General features: G+C 37.2%; 1 protein-coding gene across 1 annotated transcript; it reads right to left on the minus strand.

Annotated features, from left to right (window-relative positions):
* Positions 1 to 8,687: 8,687 nt before the first annotated feature.
* Positions 8,688 to 14,224, minus strand: LOC135207308 (uncharacterized). The gene is made up of 8 exons (XM_064238990.1): positions 14,117 to 14,224; positions 13,649 to 13,772; positions 13,198 to 13,429; positions 12,335 to 12,451; positions 12,047 to 12,163; positions 11,019 to 11,135; positions 10,154 to 10,288; positions 8,688 to 9,971 (listed from the first exon to the last, which is right to left on the minus strand). Exons 2-8 carry the CDS (start codon positions 13,706 to 13,708, stop codon positions 9,496 to 9,498), a joined length of 1,254 nt encoding a protein of 417 aa, XP_064095060.1. The 5' UTR covers positions 13,709 to 13,772; positions 14,117 to 14,224; the 3' UTR covers positions 8,688 to 9,495.
* Positions 14,225 to 16,364: the final 2,140 nt, after the last annotated feature.

Genomic DNA, 16,364 nt, shown 5'->3' on the forward strand with positions numbered 1-16,364 from the left:
TAAGAGTATAACAGACACGTGTTAAAGATTTCAGGTGTTTACCTTGATACATCCGTCAGATACGCATCAGTTTAGTAGCTCATCTTTATTTCAGAGTGTTAGCATTTCGAGGGTACGCCTGTCTGAAGGAGTAATCAGATTTTCACAGATTTCCATATTTAATCATTTCCGTTCGTATAAATTTGCGAGTATGTATTCATACACACACACACTTCCCATCATCTCCTCTCTCTTTGGCTTCTCGTTTCCCTTTCAGCCTCGTCTTCCTACTTTCGTTGATCACTAATCGTGCATCGTCGTTGATCACTAATCGTGCATCGATGTTCAATTGCCTCGTTAATCTATCATATGACTGCAAAACATGTCCCTCTCTCAAAAACAGGGCAACCTCTAGTGCCTCCAAAATAGTCCTGTATTGCTATTACTTCTAGAGCACTGGAATGATCTCATGCTATTGTTATTTTTCAAAACACTATCTATTTTGCCTTTGATGACTTTGGCAGCTTCTGGAGATATGTATTAGTAGTGATTTTTTTTATAGTTTGTATTTCACGCATGAAAGTCATCTTTTGTCTTGAATATCGGGGATCTTGATGCGGTGTTCTCGACATTGCAAACTTCTCACCTGGCCAATGTTAGCCAGTCAGAGGATGAAGCTACATCCATCTTGCTGCATTGTTTTTAATAAATTATTCGGGGATCTGATCTCTCAACCTGGCCTTACATTTTTAGGACTCCTAATGCTCGCATGGAGGACCTATCTACCTTTAATGACGCTTGTGCTTCGTTTTGCCAGGTAGTACAAGTTTCTTCATTTACTTTGCACTACTAAATAAAGCCCCTTGGTTATTCTCGAGAGTATAGAATTCCCCTCTGATCCAGATGTCTCGGAAGGTTTATCAAGTTAAATTTTTTATGATATCCTGTTGACCTCTTTCCGTTTCAATCATTCGAGATCTTTTTGAGGTTAATTGTTCTCATACATGACATTGTTTCTGTACTTGGCTCTCTTTATTATTAGACGATAATTCAAGACTGGTTGATGTCGACTATAAGGATGTTGCCGCTTTACGACTTTTATACATTATTACAGAGTTTTTCTCTCATGGCCTACTTAATTAACACTCTACTGCTGACAGTTTCTCCAGCCGCATGATGCACATCAAGATCTGTAAGCCTATTATAGAGTCAATTTTCTTGTAAAACATGGACCTTTTCACCCCGATTTATTACTCTTATCCTTTCTTCATTTGAATCTGTTGGTTAATTGTGTCTTTTGGAAACGCAAGGTTATTATGTTTTCCGCATATCTTACTGTGACCGGGATACATTTGGGAGTTGATTTCATATGTCCCCGTCATAAAAAATATTGAAGTAATATAGGGTAAATTGGGTGGTCAGATAATTGTTCAAACCTGTTTTACCTTCGTAAACGCTCTATTTCTTTAGTAGGAAGTTTTCATGAATGTCGAGATGTCATTTTTACTGTCTTCCATATTATGTCAGATGATAAGATCATAAATACATTGTATATATATATAGATATATATATATATATATATATATATATATATATATATAATATTATTTTTTATTTATTTAGTTAATTTTTTTTTGCTGGTGTTGCACTGAAACGTCTTGTTCACCAATCAGATGTTAGTATATGCCGCAAGTTTCCAAAACTACTTTTAAAACACTATGTTTGCTGGTTATTTGATTTTGTGTAATCACTGAAGTTAATTGAATCCTCCTGCTAACATTCTTGGTGATTCCTCTTCGCATAAAAGTGAAAGTGATTAGACATCCACAAACTAACTTTTCTGTAGTCCGTCTGAATATAGATCAGTAATGTACAACAATCTTGGGTCGCATTACATTGTTGTGCTCTGTCGATATAGCAGTTCTAAATCGTCTGCGCTTATGATGCCGAGTGAAACAGAGTGAGTAATGAAATGCTCCGATAATCCAAGAATAAAAAAAAACAAAAAAAAAAATCACTATATTTTTTTCGGTAACAATTCACATTCAAAGTTTGGTGTATATTTTGTAATTTTGCTAACAGCAAACTGCAGTTATACTGCTGGTAGTTTACTTGCTTACACTTTTCCATTTTGGGAGTAAATATTAATTGGGAAATGTTACATTATATATATATATATATATATATATATATATATATATATATTATATATATATATATATATATATATCGACCTATTAGTGGGTTCTCGTCACTTGGGACCCTCTTGATGAGAGAATGCCTTGATGAAGTCATTGGGCTTCTGCACGGCATATCATTCCCGTGCTGATGCCTGGTTGACGGGCAAGAGGGCTCTCGAACTGGGAAAAAATTTTTTTTTTTCCTCAGTTTGACTCTAAATTTTCTCTCATCGTATTTCTATTACTTATAATTGGTTCATTCTTCTTCATATTTATCAACTGTCTCCAACCTTGCTGTCAAACAAAACTCTTACCCATTTCACTGTCCAGATGTCTTTTAGGGGACATCGTATCCGGGATTGGAAATTTTTTTTTTTTTCAAAATCAATTGTGGGAGCTTTGGTGGTCTTGCCAACTACCCGATAATGTTTGGAGACCTTGGAATGTCAGTATTTCCATACTGGCATGCGGGACTATTCTCGAACCCAAAACTTGGCCTTCGGATTCCAGGGGTTGGGGTTTGGCCGGTTTCATAGAGATGGGACTCGGCATTCTGTCCGGTTTGCCTGCCACTATGATTTTAAAAGTGGGGATGATTGTATTCTTGTAATGCTCTCAGGTCCCATCAAGCGGGTTTGGCATACACTTGAGCCACTCTAATCATAGTGGTCACCATCCCTTTGTGGTAGGGTAGGAAGTGGACATTTGGGAAGCAGCTCTCGCAGGTGTCATTGGTGGAGAAATTAATTTTATGAAAGGATAATGGGTTCGCTTTTGGGATGTCAGACAGTCTAATTTTTTTTCTTTCCCCCAACTAATTTAATGACTGAAATTAATGTTTCTTATACCCCTGGATCGAATGGCGAACCTCAGACACTGTTGACGACCTCTGCTAATTTAATTAGGGAAAACTCTGTTGATGACCTCGGAACTAGGAAGGACCATTCTATTGATATTCCAAAATTGAGTAATCTGGGTAACGCAAGGAAACTTCGAATCCTTCATAGTTACCCAAATTCCAATAGAGACAAATTATGATAATATATACAAAGAATTTGAGTGTTATGGATCTATAACAGAAATAAGAATGAAACAAGAAGATACAAAATGGGATTCATGTGTATCTTACAATAGTCATGACGAAGCATTTAATGCAATATGTAATATTAATAATATCAAAATTAATAACTTGAATATAATGGCTGCTCTTTGCGACAAGGTACCAAAGGATTTGGATGTTTTATAGACCTGCGGACTGGTTTGAAAAAGATGCTGATTTAGTTATGCCTTCCCAGAGGAAGCCAAAACCACCGATGTGCTTGTAGCTGAATCTCAGGGGGTTACAGGGAACTATTTCAAAATATGCAAATTAATTCAGAAAAAAAGTAGGAACTATTGCACCGGGAGATATATCTCGTTTTGGAAAAAAAAACAGTTACCTTATCCATGCCAAATCATGCACACAATCCGTAATACTATCCAACCTTAAAAAATAATGATGATGATATTAAGTTAGATGTCAAACCCCACCTAAATTTTAGCTACGGAAGGGGAGTAGTTTTTAACAAAGATCTGTATGAAATTTACAGAGGAGGAGATACTGGCCATGTGTCCACTAAATGTATGGAAAGTACACAAAGTCCCAGGTACATCAATGATTATCCTTACTGTTTCCAGGATGCTGATGTACCTTCCCACATTATTATTGAAAATGAAATGATTAAAGTTCGACTATTCAAGCAGAAGCCGCTGCAATATTTTGATTGTTTTAAAAATGTGTGGTATTTGCTCCAAATCTTACCATGGAGAATGTGCACTTGAGGCCAGGTGTTTAAATTGCAGCTCAAATCATAAATCCACTGACCAGAGCTGCGAGCTGTATAAGTCGAAGAAGCTGCCCCTTAACAAATCCAATTTAGAACATATAAATGTGGGATATGCCAAAAGACTATTAAATATATCAAGTAATATGTAAAGGCATTAAAATCAAACCCACCTAGCACTGCCAATAGTTCTAGAAAAAGAAATATACCATCTAATGATAAAATGCTGCATGATGAGGTAAGCATATTGCCTTCTGAGGCTTTGCCACAGTGTATTAACAGTGGGGCATTGCCCTTCCCCGTACAACCTTCGTCCCCCATTACAATAAGTAGTACAAACCTCTCTCAGGCCATGTCCTTGCCTGATTTGATGGAGGTTTCCACTTTAAACCAACTTGCCTGGTGCACCTGTTGTGGGAAGGTGCAAAAACCTAGAAGCCCACCACCTATTAATCGAAAAAGAGAGAGACCTCCATCTCTCTCACCCCCTTCCATAAGAAACATTAAAGCTTAGACGTCAGATAAATTTGATGTTTTATCTGTTGATGTTTCTGATCAACTGGAAGATAACTTGAATAAGATAACTTGAATAAATCAGAAATTCAAGTTGAGGTCCACCATCCGCCTCAACAAATAGATCAAAAGGATACAAAGAAAAAGACAAATGTAAAACCTAATATATCAAGACCATCTCTAAAGAAACCTACAGGAAATAATGTTAGATTAAAAGTTGCCAATGGGAAGACCTCATCCAAAGATGTCTTCCAGAATGTGATCCATAGTTTCTCCTCCATTTTGCAATGGAATTGTCAGGGTTTAAGGGCCAAATATGAAGAACTTAAGGTACTAATTCATGAGCATCCCCCATAATTGTATGTCTACAGGAGAGCAAGCTAGATGCTAATACTCCTTGTCCTCGAGAGTATGTTAGCTATAGAACACCATATAATCAACAAGCAGGGAGCCATGGCGGAAGTCTCATTTACGTTCGTCAAGATGTTCCCCAAATATCTTTGTCTATTCGTACACCTTTGCAGGCAGTGGTTGTACAGATTGATATAGGGAGAACATATACAATATGCTCTCTGTACCTACCTCCAAATGATAATATTTTGTATGATAATTTAGTAGAGGTGATTCAACAACTCCCCCAACCTTTTTCTCTTACTTGGGAGATTTGAATGGTAGTACATCCTTATGGGGCGATGTTTTAGCAAACACAAGGGGCAATAATTATATCATCAATTGTGGAAAATGAGGATGTCGGACTCCTTAATACAGGAGAGCCCACACACTTTCATGTCCAGACAGGTACCTTGTCATGCATTGACCTATCAATCGCAAGTTCTAATTTCCTTCTCGATTTCGATTGGAGGACATTAGATGATTGGTATACTAGTGATCATGCACCAATCATTATAAACACCAACAATGGTCCACCTTTACAGAGATCGCCACAATGGAATCTTGAGAAGGCAGACGGGTGGATTTCGTGAGCTAAGCGAAATTGAAGGGAATGCAGAACAGTTTGAAAATATTGATGATGCCATAGACATGTTGAATGGAACCCTTCATACAGCAGGAGTCAATCCAATTCCCAAAACAACAGGGTTGTTCAAACGACGACCAGTCCCCTGGTGGTCTTCAGAACTAACTGCCCTGCACAGAGCCACAAGAAGGTCCTTAACCCGATTGCGCAGACGCCGTACTGAGGAGAATTTAATTATATACAAGAAATGTAGAGCACAGTTCCGTCGTGCCATGAAAGAAGCTAGACGCCAGTCTTGGGTGTCTTTTGTTTCCTCCATTAACAGTAGAACACCCCCATCTTCTGTGTGGAGGAGAGTAAAAAAGATAGCAGGCAAATTCACCCCCAACCCACCACCAGTGTTGAAGGTGAATGATCAGTATGTGACTGGAGCAACTGAGGTTAGCAATGCCCTGGCGGATCCTTTCTCAAATGTATCATGCAAGTGTGAAGGAGCTCCTGGTCACCAGTTTAGGAGCATTAAGAAAAGAAAATTTTAAATTTTGCAACAGGAAGGGAAGAGTCATACAACTCTCCTTTTACTGAAAGAGAATTTGACTCCGCACTTGATACGTGTAATGATACAGCCCTAGACTCGATGGAATTCCATATGCAATGATTAAACATGTACCTGTTAATACCAAGATGTTTATTTTAAGCATTATTAACAGAATATGGCATGATCATAGTTATCCAAGTGTTTGGGAACTAGCCATTATTTTAGCCTTTTTAAAACCTGGTAAGGATAAGTTTTTAGCTGCAAACTATCGACCAATTGCAATGACATCTTGTTTATGTAAGATCATGGAGAAGATGGTCAATGTAAGACTGGTATGGTACCTGGAAAAGAAGGGTATTCTATCACCTATCCAGTGTGGATTTAGAAAAAGGCATTCAACGACTGATGTGTTGATGCGACTGGAATCCTCTATTTGTGAAGCCTTTGCTTCCAAACAGCACCATGTAACAGTCTTTTTTTGATCTTGAGAAGGCATGTGATACTGCATGGAGATATGGTATAATTAAAACCATTCATGAATTGGGGTTACGAGGAGAGTTACCATTGTTCATTCAATCATTTGTTTCACATAGATTTTTCCAAGTGAGAGTTGGGGAAACTATCAGAGAGGAGATGTCAGGAAGAAGGAGTTCCCCAGGGTAGTGTGCTAAGTGTAACACTATTTGCACTAGCCATTAATGGGATATCCTCTGTCATTCCCCAAGATATTCTCTCAACATTATTTGTAGATGATCTCTCCATATCATTTGCTGGATCTAGAATGTCGATGGTTGAGAGAAAACTACAACTCTCAATTGACAAAATTATTCAGTGGGCTGATATGAAGGGATTTAAGTTTTCGACAAGCAAAACTGTTGTTGTCCATTTCTGTCGTATTCGGGGAGTACATCCAGACCCGGATATATACATCAAAGCCCAACGGATCCCATGTGTAAATGAAGCTAGATTTTTAGGTTTGATATTTGATTGCAGGTTGACATGGGTTCCTTACTTAAAGGCGTTAAAAGTTAAGTGTCTTGAGGCCCTGAATCTTTTAAAAGTATTGTCACATACATCATTGGGGGCAGACCGCAAAACTATTTTAAAATTATACAAGGCCTTAATTTTTTCAAAAATTAGTTATGGGTATGAAATATACTCCTCAGCCACCCCAAGCCGATTAAAGGTATTAGATTCTATACACCATGCTGGTATTAGATTGTCTACAGGAACGTTTAGAACTTCGCCTATTCCAAGTCTCCTTGTTGATGCTGGAGAATTAACTTTAGACCTTTACCGAAAGTCTTCTATTATTCGGTATTGGTTTAGGTTGCAAAGACTTCCCAATTCTTTAGCCTGTCAGACTGCAAACTTTGTAAGGCATTGTAGATATTTTGAGTTACACCCAAAATCTCCTCAACCTTATGGTTTTCGAGTAAAACAATTAATAAACGGTCTTGATATAGCAAGAAATAGAGTTCTTCCATTTAGGATATCACCAACCCCTCCATGGAAATTACCAGAGATATCTTTTTGTAAATATTTTATTGGTATAAAAAAGAACATGACTGAATTAGAAGCCAGGTCTCTCTTTCATGAACATGTCGAAGAACATAGGGAATCGACTTTTGATACTATACAGATGCTCCAAATCTGATGCTGGCGTTGGATTTGGAGTCTATAGTAGTTCTTTTAATTGTAGAGGTGCACTTCCTCTAGTATCTTCCATATTTACTGCAGAACTATATGGCATATTAACCGCTATTGAGAAAATAGCATTAAAAGATGAGGGCAATTTTACCATTTTTAGTGATGCAAGAAGTGTCCTTCAAGCTTTAGAAGTTTTTAATTCTAGTAACCCTTTGGTTTTACAGATTTTAGAGTGGCTTTTCATTATTGGTCTGAAAGGCATAACAGTTAGATTTTGTTGGGTTCCGGCACATGTAGGTGTGTGTGGAAATGAGGAGGCAGATTCACTGGCAAAGAATGCTGCAGCTGAGTTGCTACCAAGAAGGTATCCCATTCCATGTAATGATTTTTTACCTACAATTAAGAATTTTATTCATAATAATTGGCAAAAGCATTGGGGTAGCTTAGCTGATAATAAGATGAGAGAAATAACAAATGTTATATCCCCTTGGAAATATAACGTGATGCCCCGAAAGTGGGAGACTACTCTTTGTCGTCTCCGAATTGGTCACACTCGGATGACACATGAGTTTCTGCTAGCTGGCCAACACCAACCATATTGTGACGACTGTTTGATACCCTTGACAGTGAGGCATTTGTTGACTGAATGCCCCACTTATAGCACGGAAAGAAATAGATATCTGTTTGAGGCTCGAGGTGAGGATGGCAGGTTCATCCTTGCCAAGATTCTTGGACATGATGTGTCGTACAATGCAAGTGGCATTTTTAGATTTATTTCAGAAGCAGGTCTTCTGAAAGCTATTTAACTTTTACAATGACATATTTGCTTTAATGGTTTTAATTGAATATACTTTTATTCTTTATTTATAATAAACGATATCGGCGTCAATGACCTTCGATGTCAGGATGCCAGAAAACTTCCAATCATTCATTCATTCATTCGTCAGTTGGGACATTTTCTCTTAAAGTTATTGTATTGATACACACGAAGACTGGACTCTTTCCGGAATGATTGAAAAACAAGTGATAAGATTCAGTTTTTATTCTGCTTATGTTGAATTTTAATGCATTTTACAGGTGGCATGTGGAATGGCCAAAGACATTATGTACATAGTTTTATGACGGATCATTTCAAAATGCTACTCGTACAACTCCTCACATTGTCAGTTTCGTAGTCATATAATAACACTAAAAATAAAGGTAGCATCTGTATGTATCAAAGTAATTGGAATGATATTGATAATACTATTAGAAGTTGTGGTAATAACAATGAGATGATGAATTAGTAGCAAATCTTATTGCTTGTCGTGAAGCAGGCGGATAGGTCAGTAAGACAGTTCTGTGTCAACGGGTCGATTTTCCCTTGCATATCGTTGCAAATAATAAAAGCACTTACATTATATATATATATATATATATATATATATATATATATATATATATATATATATATATATATATATTATATTGTTGCAACAGGATCGTTTAATTCTAATATGCAGTATTTCTCCAGAATGGTAAATTATTTCTGATAGTATTTAACTTTACTTATAGTAACGTAATGCGACAGCTTTTATTTAAAAATATATGATCTTGCTTTGTTTACTATTTATTACGATATGATGTCATTTTCATATATTGCCAAGTACAGCCTTGTTGTTACAGATGATGTGGTAAAAACAGCATCTTTCTTTAGTCTTTTATGTGCAGTGATAATCTTCCCCGGTATCGGGAAGTGGTTCGTCCTTTTTATTGCTTTAGAGGGTATAATTTGCAGATGTGAAAATGAATTAATCGATTTTGCATATATGTCCGTTGCCTGCTGTTGGTGAATGTTAATTTTCTGTTGTGGTAGAGTCTTCATTTCCAGTTGCCAAATGTATCCATGTTGTAAAAAATTCATCTGTTTTTGTTGGAGATTCATTTTCTTGTGTAGTAGATTCTTCATTTCCCGGCGTTCTTGTTGATGAATGTCCATATTCTGCTTTTGTAGAATGTTCATTTCCCCAGGATGCTGTATGTTCACTTTCCGTCATTGATGGATTTTCATCCCAAGTTGTCGTAGAATATTCATTCCCTGTTGTTGAATCGTCATCATTTTTCGTAACTGGTGGGCCACGTTTATGCCCCCTCGTTGCTTTTGATGACGTTGGAAAGATCGAATGCGTTATGTATGGTGTCGTAGTTGTCGAACTGTTCATGTCACAACAGGTGCAGCTGGAACCGTGGCAATATCCTTTGACTCGTCTGTCCTTTGGACAGGAATTCGAGCAGTGGAAAGCGTGTCCCTTGCCACATTTCCCTCGGCAACCTGCAATGAAGCGTTTCGAAAAATCGTGATTATCATAGATCGATCATTTCTATACTGAAGATGAAGTCTCGTACGAGAAAGAAAGAGAGGTTATTAATTGCCGCTCATGTAAGCTTGTCCTCATTTCATTCTGAAATGCCATAATTACAGTGATGTGCCTCCAAAGACAATTGAGTACTTACTGTGTTTCTTCTTGCAACAAGAGCACTCTTTCCCTCCGCAGCCTTGCAAGAGCTTCTCTTCGTCGTGGTCGCAATGTTCTTTGCAGGTTCCTCCTGCGACGCCTCCACAGGGGTCTCCGCAGCGGCTAGCACTCGCTGCTCGAGAATAAACAGATTTTGGAATGAAAGAAAGAAACTCTGCCAGATTTATCCTCGTTTGTGCCAGGTAAGATGCCGTGCTTGCGACATTTCAAAGGGGCACTGCACAATATAGTGAACCTGTCTGGAATCTTAATTTCTCATGGAAAAACCATAAAAAATTATTTTATTTATAGTGACGTTCGTGGGCTAACTTCTTTTTATTTTTTATAATGTAGTCTTAGCTTGTATTTGTAAGTTCCGTCTTGTGATCTAGGCTTACAACTAATCAGTTGTAACAGTGTCAGCTAGAGTCAAGATAAGGGCATAGGGCTTGCAGATTCATTCATTGAGACATGCTGAGTAGCAGAAGTCTACTATTCTTGCGAAGCCGTGTCGCTGTGTGTGTGTGCGCACCAGTAGGCTTTTGTGAAAAGGTTCCTCTGATTTCCTAATAAAAAAAAAAATCTGCTTTTGAGAGTTTTATGGCTGAATATGAAATACCATTTTTTTTTCTTTTTTTTTTTTGGTAGCGATTTAGACTAGGCTCTGGGTCGTCTGATTACTCCTTCAACTTTGTCCGCAGTGTCGGCCATGGCAATTTGCAATTATCATGCAGTACTCAAGAAATGAAGGTGGTTATAATAAGAAAAGGATTTTCGGGACATGGGGTGTGTCTGAATCAGGATCCTGGTCTGGGGTGACATATCACAGTATGGACGTAAAATTTTTCTTCGTGCACACTTACCTGTGTAGCAGCATTTGCAGTTCCCTTCGGGGCACCTGAAGAAGGGTTGTTTGTACTCGGGGAAGATGCATTCGTCCCTGCAAATCCCGCCTTGTCCGCAGGGGCCTCCTGTGCACGCTGTGGATCGGAACATTCTGCATTTTTCTACTTTCCAGTTAAGAGGAAAAGAAGCAAGTGGTTTACAGATTTCCGAAGAAATAGGTTTAGGGTCCAGAAAAATAGCTTACAAATATATGTATATATATATATATATAGTATATATATATATATATATATATATATATAGAGAGAGAGAGGAGAGAGGAGAAGAAGGAAGAGAGAGAGAGACGAGAGGAGATGAGAGAGAGACAAATAGCTTACAAACAACAAACATATATATATGTATAAATATATATATATATATATATATATATATATATATATATATATATATATATATATATACATTCTACATATATATCATTACATCTGTCTACCTTGTTCTCCCATCTACTCCGTCTAACATATAATAAGACGAACACATTTACTCGTTTCCATTTATGCAGATCAATATTATTCCCCAGAAACCACGATTTTCCAACAATCAAACCCTTTCCAAGCACATTTCCACGACAGTATTTCCATAATTATGAACAACGTTATCTTTCTGTCACCCATCACCCATCTTTGCATTTAAACCAACTGTCAAAACCACCCTTTCATATTCTTAAAACCCAGTCTGACGGGATTCATCCTTTACCAACAACTCTCACTTTCATCATTTTCTTGTTATTGACAATTTATCGTCGCTGTTTCAAATATTTATCATGACACAATCATCCTTTATATACACTTTGATGGCTTACCAATATGGGTTGCCCAGTGCGTCAGAACCATCTTTGGAGCAGGGCAGTGGGGCTAACAACCAAATCTCAAAACCCTAACTGATGAACACTATGATGATCCCCCTTCTGTCTACCCCTCGTTAAGAACTTCTTCTCAAAGGACATCATTTATAGCCTTGAAACCTCGGTGAATGTATTACTCACGCTTCTTCCGGCAACAAATACAGCCTTGCGAAGGACACTTCCCGGGCACTTCCTCTTCGCTCGGAAGACAGACTTCAGCTCTGCACGTTCCTCCCTCGCCACACATTCCCTCGCAAGCTGAAGTAGACATAGAAGTTATTTCATTTTAAATAGAGACCAAATTATCTAAATGCTACGGATCTATATATGTTTGTCGGTGGATGGAAATTCAAAAAACAGAAAATTAGGACTGATATTTTCCTTGACATCTGTTTCGAGGATTTCATGGTGACCTGAAGTTACACTTACGATTTTTTGGGAAGCAGCACTTGCAGCTCTCCCCGCAGGTGGACTGTGGATCCTCGTGCTCATGGGGATTGCATTTGTCTCTGCACATGCCTCCATTTTCACATCGACCCATACAAGCTGTAACCACAAAATACTCAGCTTTTCTTCTTTTTCCAGATTTAGATTCTTTTTATATTCTCATTATACACGCACACATATACATGAGTATACATACATACCTACACATATATACATATACATATTTATACACACGTATATACATATGTGCGTGTATATTTGAGAGATTGTGTAAATATAGTTTTTTTTCCGTTATTTAGAAAGTAAACACTTTGTTTCTCCATATCTTGCAGATCATTTGGACATATGACTTTAAGTTATCTGAAGATTTGTATTTTGTATCGATTTTTGCTCAAACGCTTTTATTCTGCTCATGAAAAGAAAACTGGGAAAATATATTTTCGACGAAATAAGTTTAAATGAGTTAAATGACCTTTAATTGATCTCTCGTAACCTTAAATAACAAAATATTTTTAAAAGGCATGATCAGATATTATTTCTTGGTTTGTTTTCTCCATATGCGTGCGTGTTTTCGCGATTCAAAATAAATATAATTACTGTATTCATTTCGGGCATTCCTTTTATTTTACTTTATAAATTATTAGATTCGACGGTGCCTCTAGTTCTCTGCAATAGTCGTTTGTTAATTAACAAAAAGCCTCTGATTACAAAATGACTACAGCGTGTTATCTGGAAAAACGAAACAAAACTTAAACCTTAATCTTTAATTATAGATGTCTTGTGTGTGTGTGTGTGTGTGTGTTATATGTATGAACAAAGGAGCATCGAGTTATACTCGTACTCACGAATACAACAGCTGCATTCTGGTTTCATCAGTGAGGAGCACAGGTTTTCGTCTTGGAGTCTGAAGAGACATGGATCGTTCTTCGACCAATTGCCGCACTTCCCTCCCGTGTGTTCGGCACAGCCAGTGTCATGGCATTTGGGGAAAGGATTGTAAAATCTCTGCAGATCCTCATTCTCGTCCTCCTTCGCGATATACATCTCAGTTTCATCGTTTTCTTCTCCATGCGTCTCCTTTCAAGAAGGAGAAAAAGGTTAAGATGTGATACCACTATATACTGAACGAAATATTAACTATGAATCCACCACTCCTTCAAGAGAGACTCGAAACAAGTTCACATGTCTGGTTTGCGAAGAAAGAAGAGGACACTAGAAGAAACTAAAAGTATTGGATACTACAGAACATTGCTCAGATGACGATGGGAAACCACCAACCAACTCCTTTCCGCTTACCCTAATGGGATATAGTCCTATTCCGAGAAGGATCAAGAATAATGCTGAAGTTCCGGGCATCTTCACAAAAAGGTTTGGCTCTCCCAATAATTTAGCTTCTCTTACGGTTGAGATGGCATGGGACCTTTCAAAACGAGAAACAAGATTAAATGCAAGTCTCAGCGGACTGAGTTACAAGTGTTATTAAAAACAAAATCGTTAATGTACATATTTCTTTTTACTGCTGTTGTTCGTGTGCTTGAAATGCATGTTCGTGTATTTCCAAAACGTAACAGTTATTCATACAAAAGAGTAAACCATGAAAAGATGTGTAGGAGAATAAATGTGTAAATGTTCAAAGAAAAATTATTATTATTAGTTCCATTTTCATCACCGACAAATCACTATCCAAGACTTCTGAAAATTGTACAAATTAGCTCTTTCGTCGTTTGAATAAGCTGGTCTTACACCAAGAGAGAGACCCCTTGCCTGGAACTGGGTTTGATTATGAAGTTAGCGTTGCACCAGCCACTCTTACTGAGTGTGTAGCCCGAATGCGAAGAACCGAAGGAAGAGCCTTTTATATATCGGGTCCCGATAAACTTCCCTAATTATACGCATTTGTTCGGAATTCATTAGTACTCTGCTGGCTTTCGTCCAATCACTGTCCCCGAGAGGATATATTTAACCACCTTTGACCTTTCTCACCCCGCCCTATTTTCACTCTTTCAGTGACTTTTATTTAGTCGATACATTATTTAAGTTTCTGTTGGTCATGGACGCCCGCACGTAGGGGCAAAGGGGTCCGCTTGCCCCACCCCTCAATGCTTTTCCTTTCAATTGAACAGTGACTATTTAAAAAAAAATTACATTTAACTACATCACTTTGTTTTCCTTCCATTCCACAGTATATTCTTTCAGTTTAAGTGAAGGTATCCTTATTATATTGTATAATATTTGTATGCAGTATATAACTGCGTTATTCTTTCAAGAAATGTTGAATTTCAGTTTACATTACATGTTTGAGGAGGTGGATTGGCATGCATGAAGAGGCTGCCCAAGAGCGGGAATTTCCCTTTGAGCTCAACGGGAAATATTTTAAATACTACCTACAGAAAAGTGGGAGAGAAAGAGGATATAGAGGTGATGGGAGGAATGAATTACGGACCGTACAAATTGTTTAATATTTGAGGAAGCACCCTGCTTACGAGAGCAGTACTCCAAAAGAATATTTTTAACCGGAAGTTTGAGTAACAGCGGTGGCAAAAAGCATTTGTGACAACCAATTTACTTGGAGACCGATTTAGTAATCTGGACAGTGATCTTCAAATACATTAGAGGCAACTTGGCCATCCAAAATGTTGATATATGATAAGAGAAGTTTCAGTGCTCTTCATTAGAAATAATCAAGGAATGGGATGGGTCAGGAGAGAGAGGAGCTGAATGAAACTGTGCCTTGGAGACACTGAACTTAACTCATTTGCGAGATAATTCCAGATCGAGTGCGATGCACGGAAGAGGGCTTGGAGAAGCAGAAATGGGAAGGGTAAATTCATCAGCAAATGCATGCACAGGAAACAGTCCACTAGAGAATAAGATGTTAGGCTAATGATGACGAGAAGAGGATGAAATGAAGCAACGATAAAATCATTACATTTATGTTATAAGGATAAAATCCTCGAGGACATGTCTTGGCTCAACTACTGACGCAAATGTAATCCTAACCTTTATGACGTACCTCTCTTGAGGGCCCGTATTCGTTATCGTAGGGATGATATTTGTGAAGTATGGAAAGGTATATATATATATATATATATATATATATATATATATATATATATATATATATATATATATATATATATAATTTAAGGGCATGTGCATGAAGTATCCAGTGGTGTACATGTGGGAGGAGGAATAATCGAATTGCAACAAGTGTTCATAGAAGGTGTAAAATTAATAGACAGATAGATAGATAGATTATTGACTTCGATACGATTTTCATTGTATGAGAGAGAGAGAGAGAGAGACTTTGTTAAAGGTCTGTCAGCTTGTGTAATAGAAAGCGCATTTCATTTAACAGTGAAACTATTGTGTCTGGTCGGAGTTGGTGACTGATAAATGACATAAACAAAATACTCTGAGAATCAATGTGTATTATGTTATTATGCACGAAGAAGTGTGCGGTAACTTATTCAAAAGAACTTATTGATATGTGATTAATGTTTATGTAACAAGAGATACATAAAAATATAATAGGGGATTTTTAAAACACGCTTTTATTAAAATGCACTAAAAAGTAAAAAGTAGTGTTTTGAGACACCAGGATTTTCTTACAATTAATCATGCCTACAAAAATAAAAGCGTAGGCGCCAAACATGAAATTAAATACTATATATATATATATATATATATATATTATATATTAATATATATATATGTATATATATTATATATAATGTGTGTATTTATTGTAGCCTTTCTTTCCATGTTTGGAGCACACGCTTTTATTTTTGTAGACATGATCAATTGTGGAAAAATCCTGGTCTCAAATTATCTTTAACTTTTTAGTGTATTTTAATAAAAGCGCATTTAAAATTTTTTACTTTTATTTTATTTTGTACTTTGAAGTTTTGACAGAAATTGGAACCGAATTATGACTGTAGCTAACGAAATTGAACGTGTTACCCTATCGAGCCAAAGGGGGTTTGAAAAATAGTTATTAACTTATTCTACA

This window comes from Macrobrachium nipponense, chromosome 32 (genome assembly GCF_015104395.2).
Source record: "Macrobrachium nipponense isolate FS-2020 chromosome 32, ASM1510439v2, whole genome shotgun sequence".
Lineage (NCBI taxonomy): Eukaryota > Metazoa > Arthropoda > Malacostraca > Decapoda > Palaemonidae > Macrobrachium > Macrobrachium nipponense.

Excerpts from the sequence above, each read along its gene's own strand:
- LOC135207308 (XM_064238990.1), bottom strand. The coding sequence starts at position 13,708 with ATGCCCGGAACTTCAGCATTATTCTTGATCCTTCTCGGAATAGGACTA. Across the intron at positions 13,430-13,648 it reads TAGGACTATATCCCATTAGG|GAGACGCATGGAGAAGAAAA; the intron begins GTAAGCGGAAAG and ends CCTTCTTGAAAG. Across the intron at positions 10,289-11,018 it reads CTGCAAATGCTGCTACACAG|CGAGTGCTAGCCGCTGCGGA; the intron begins GTAAGTGTGCAC and ends ATTCTCGAGCAG.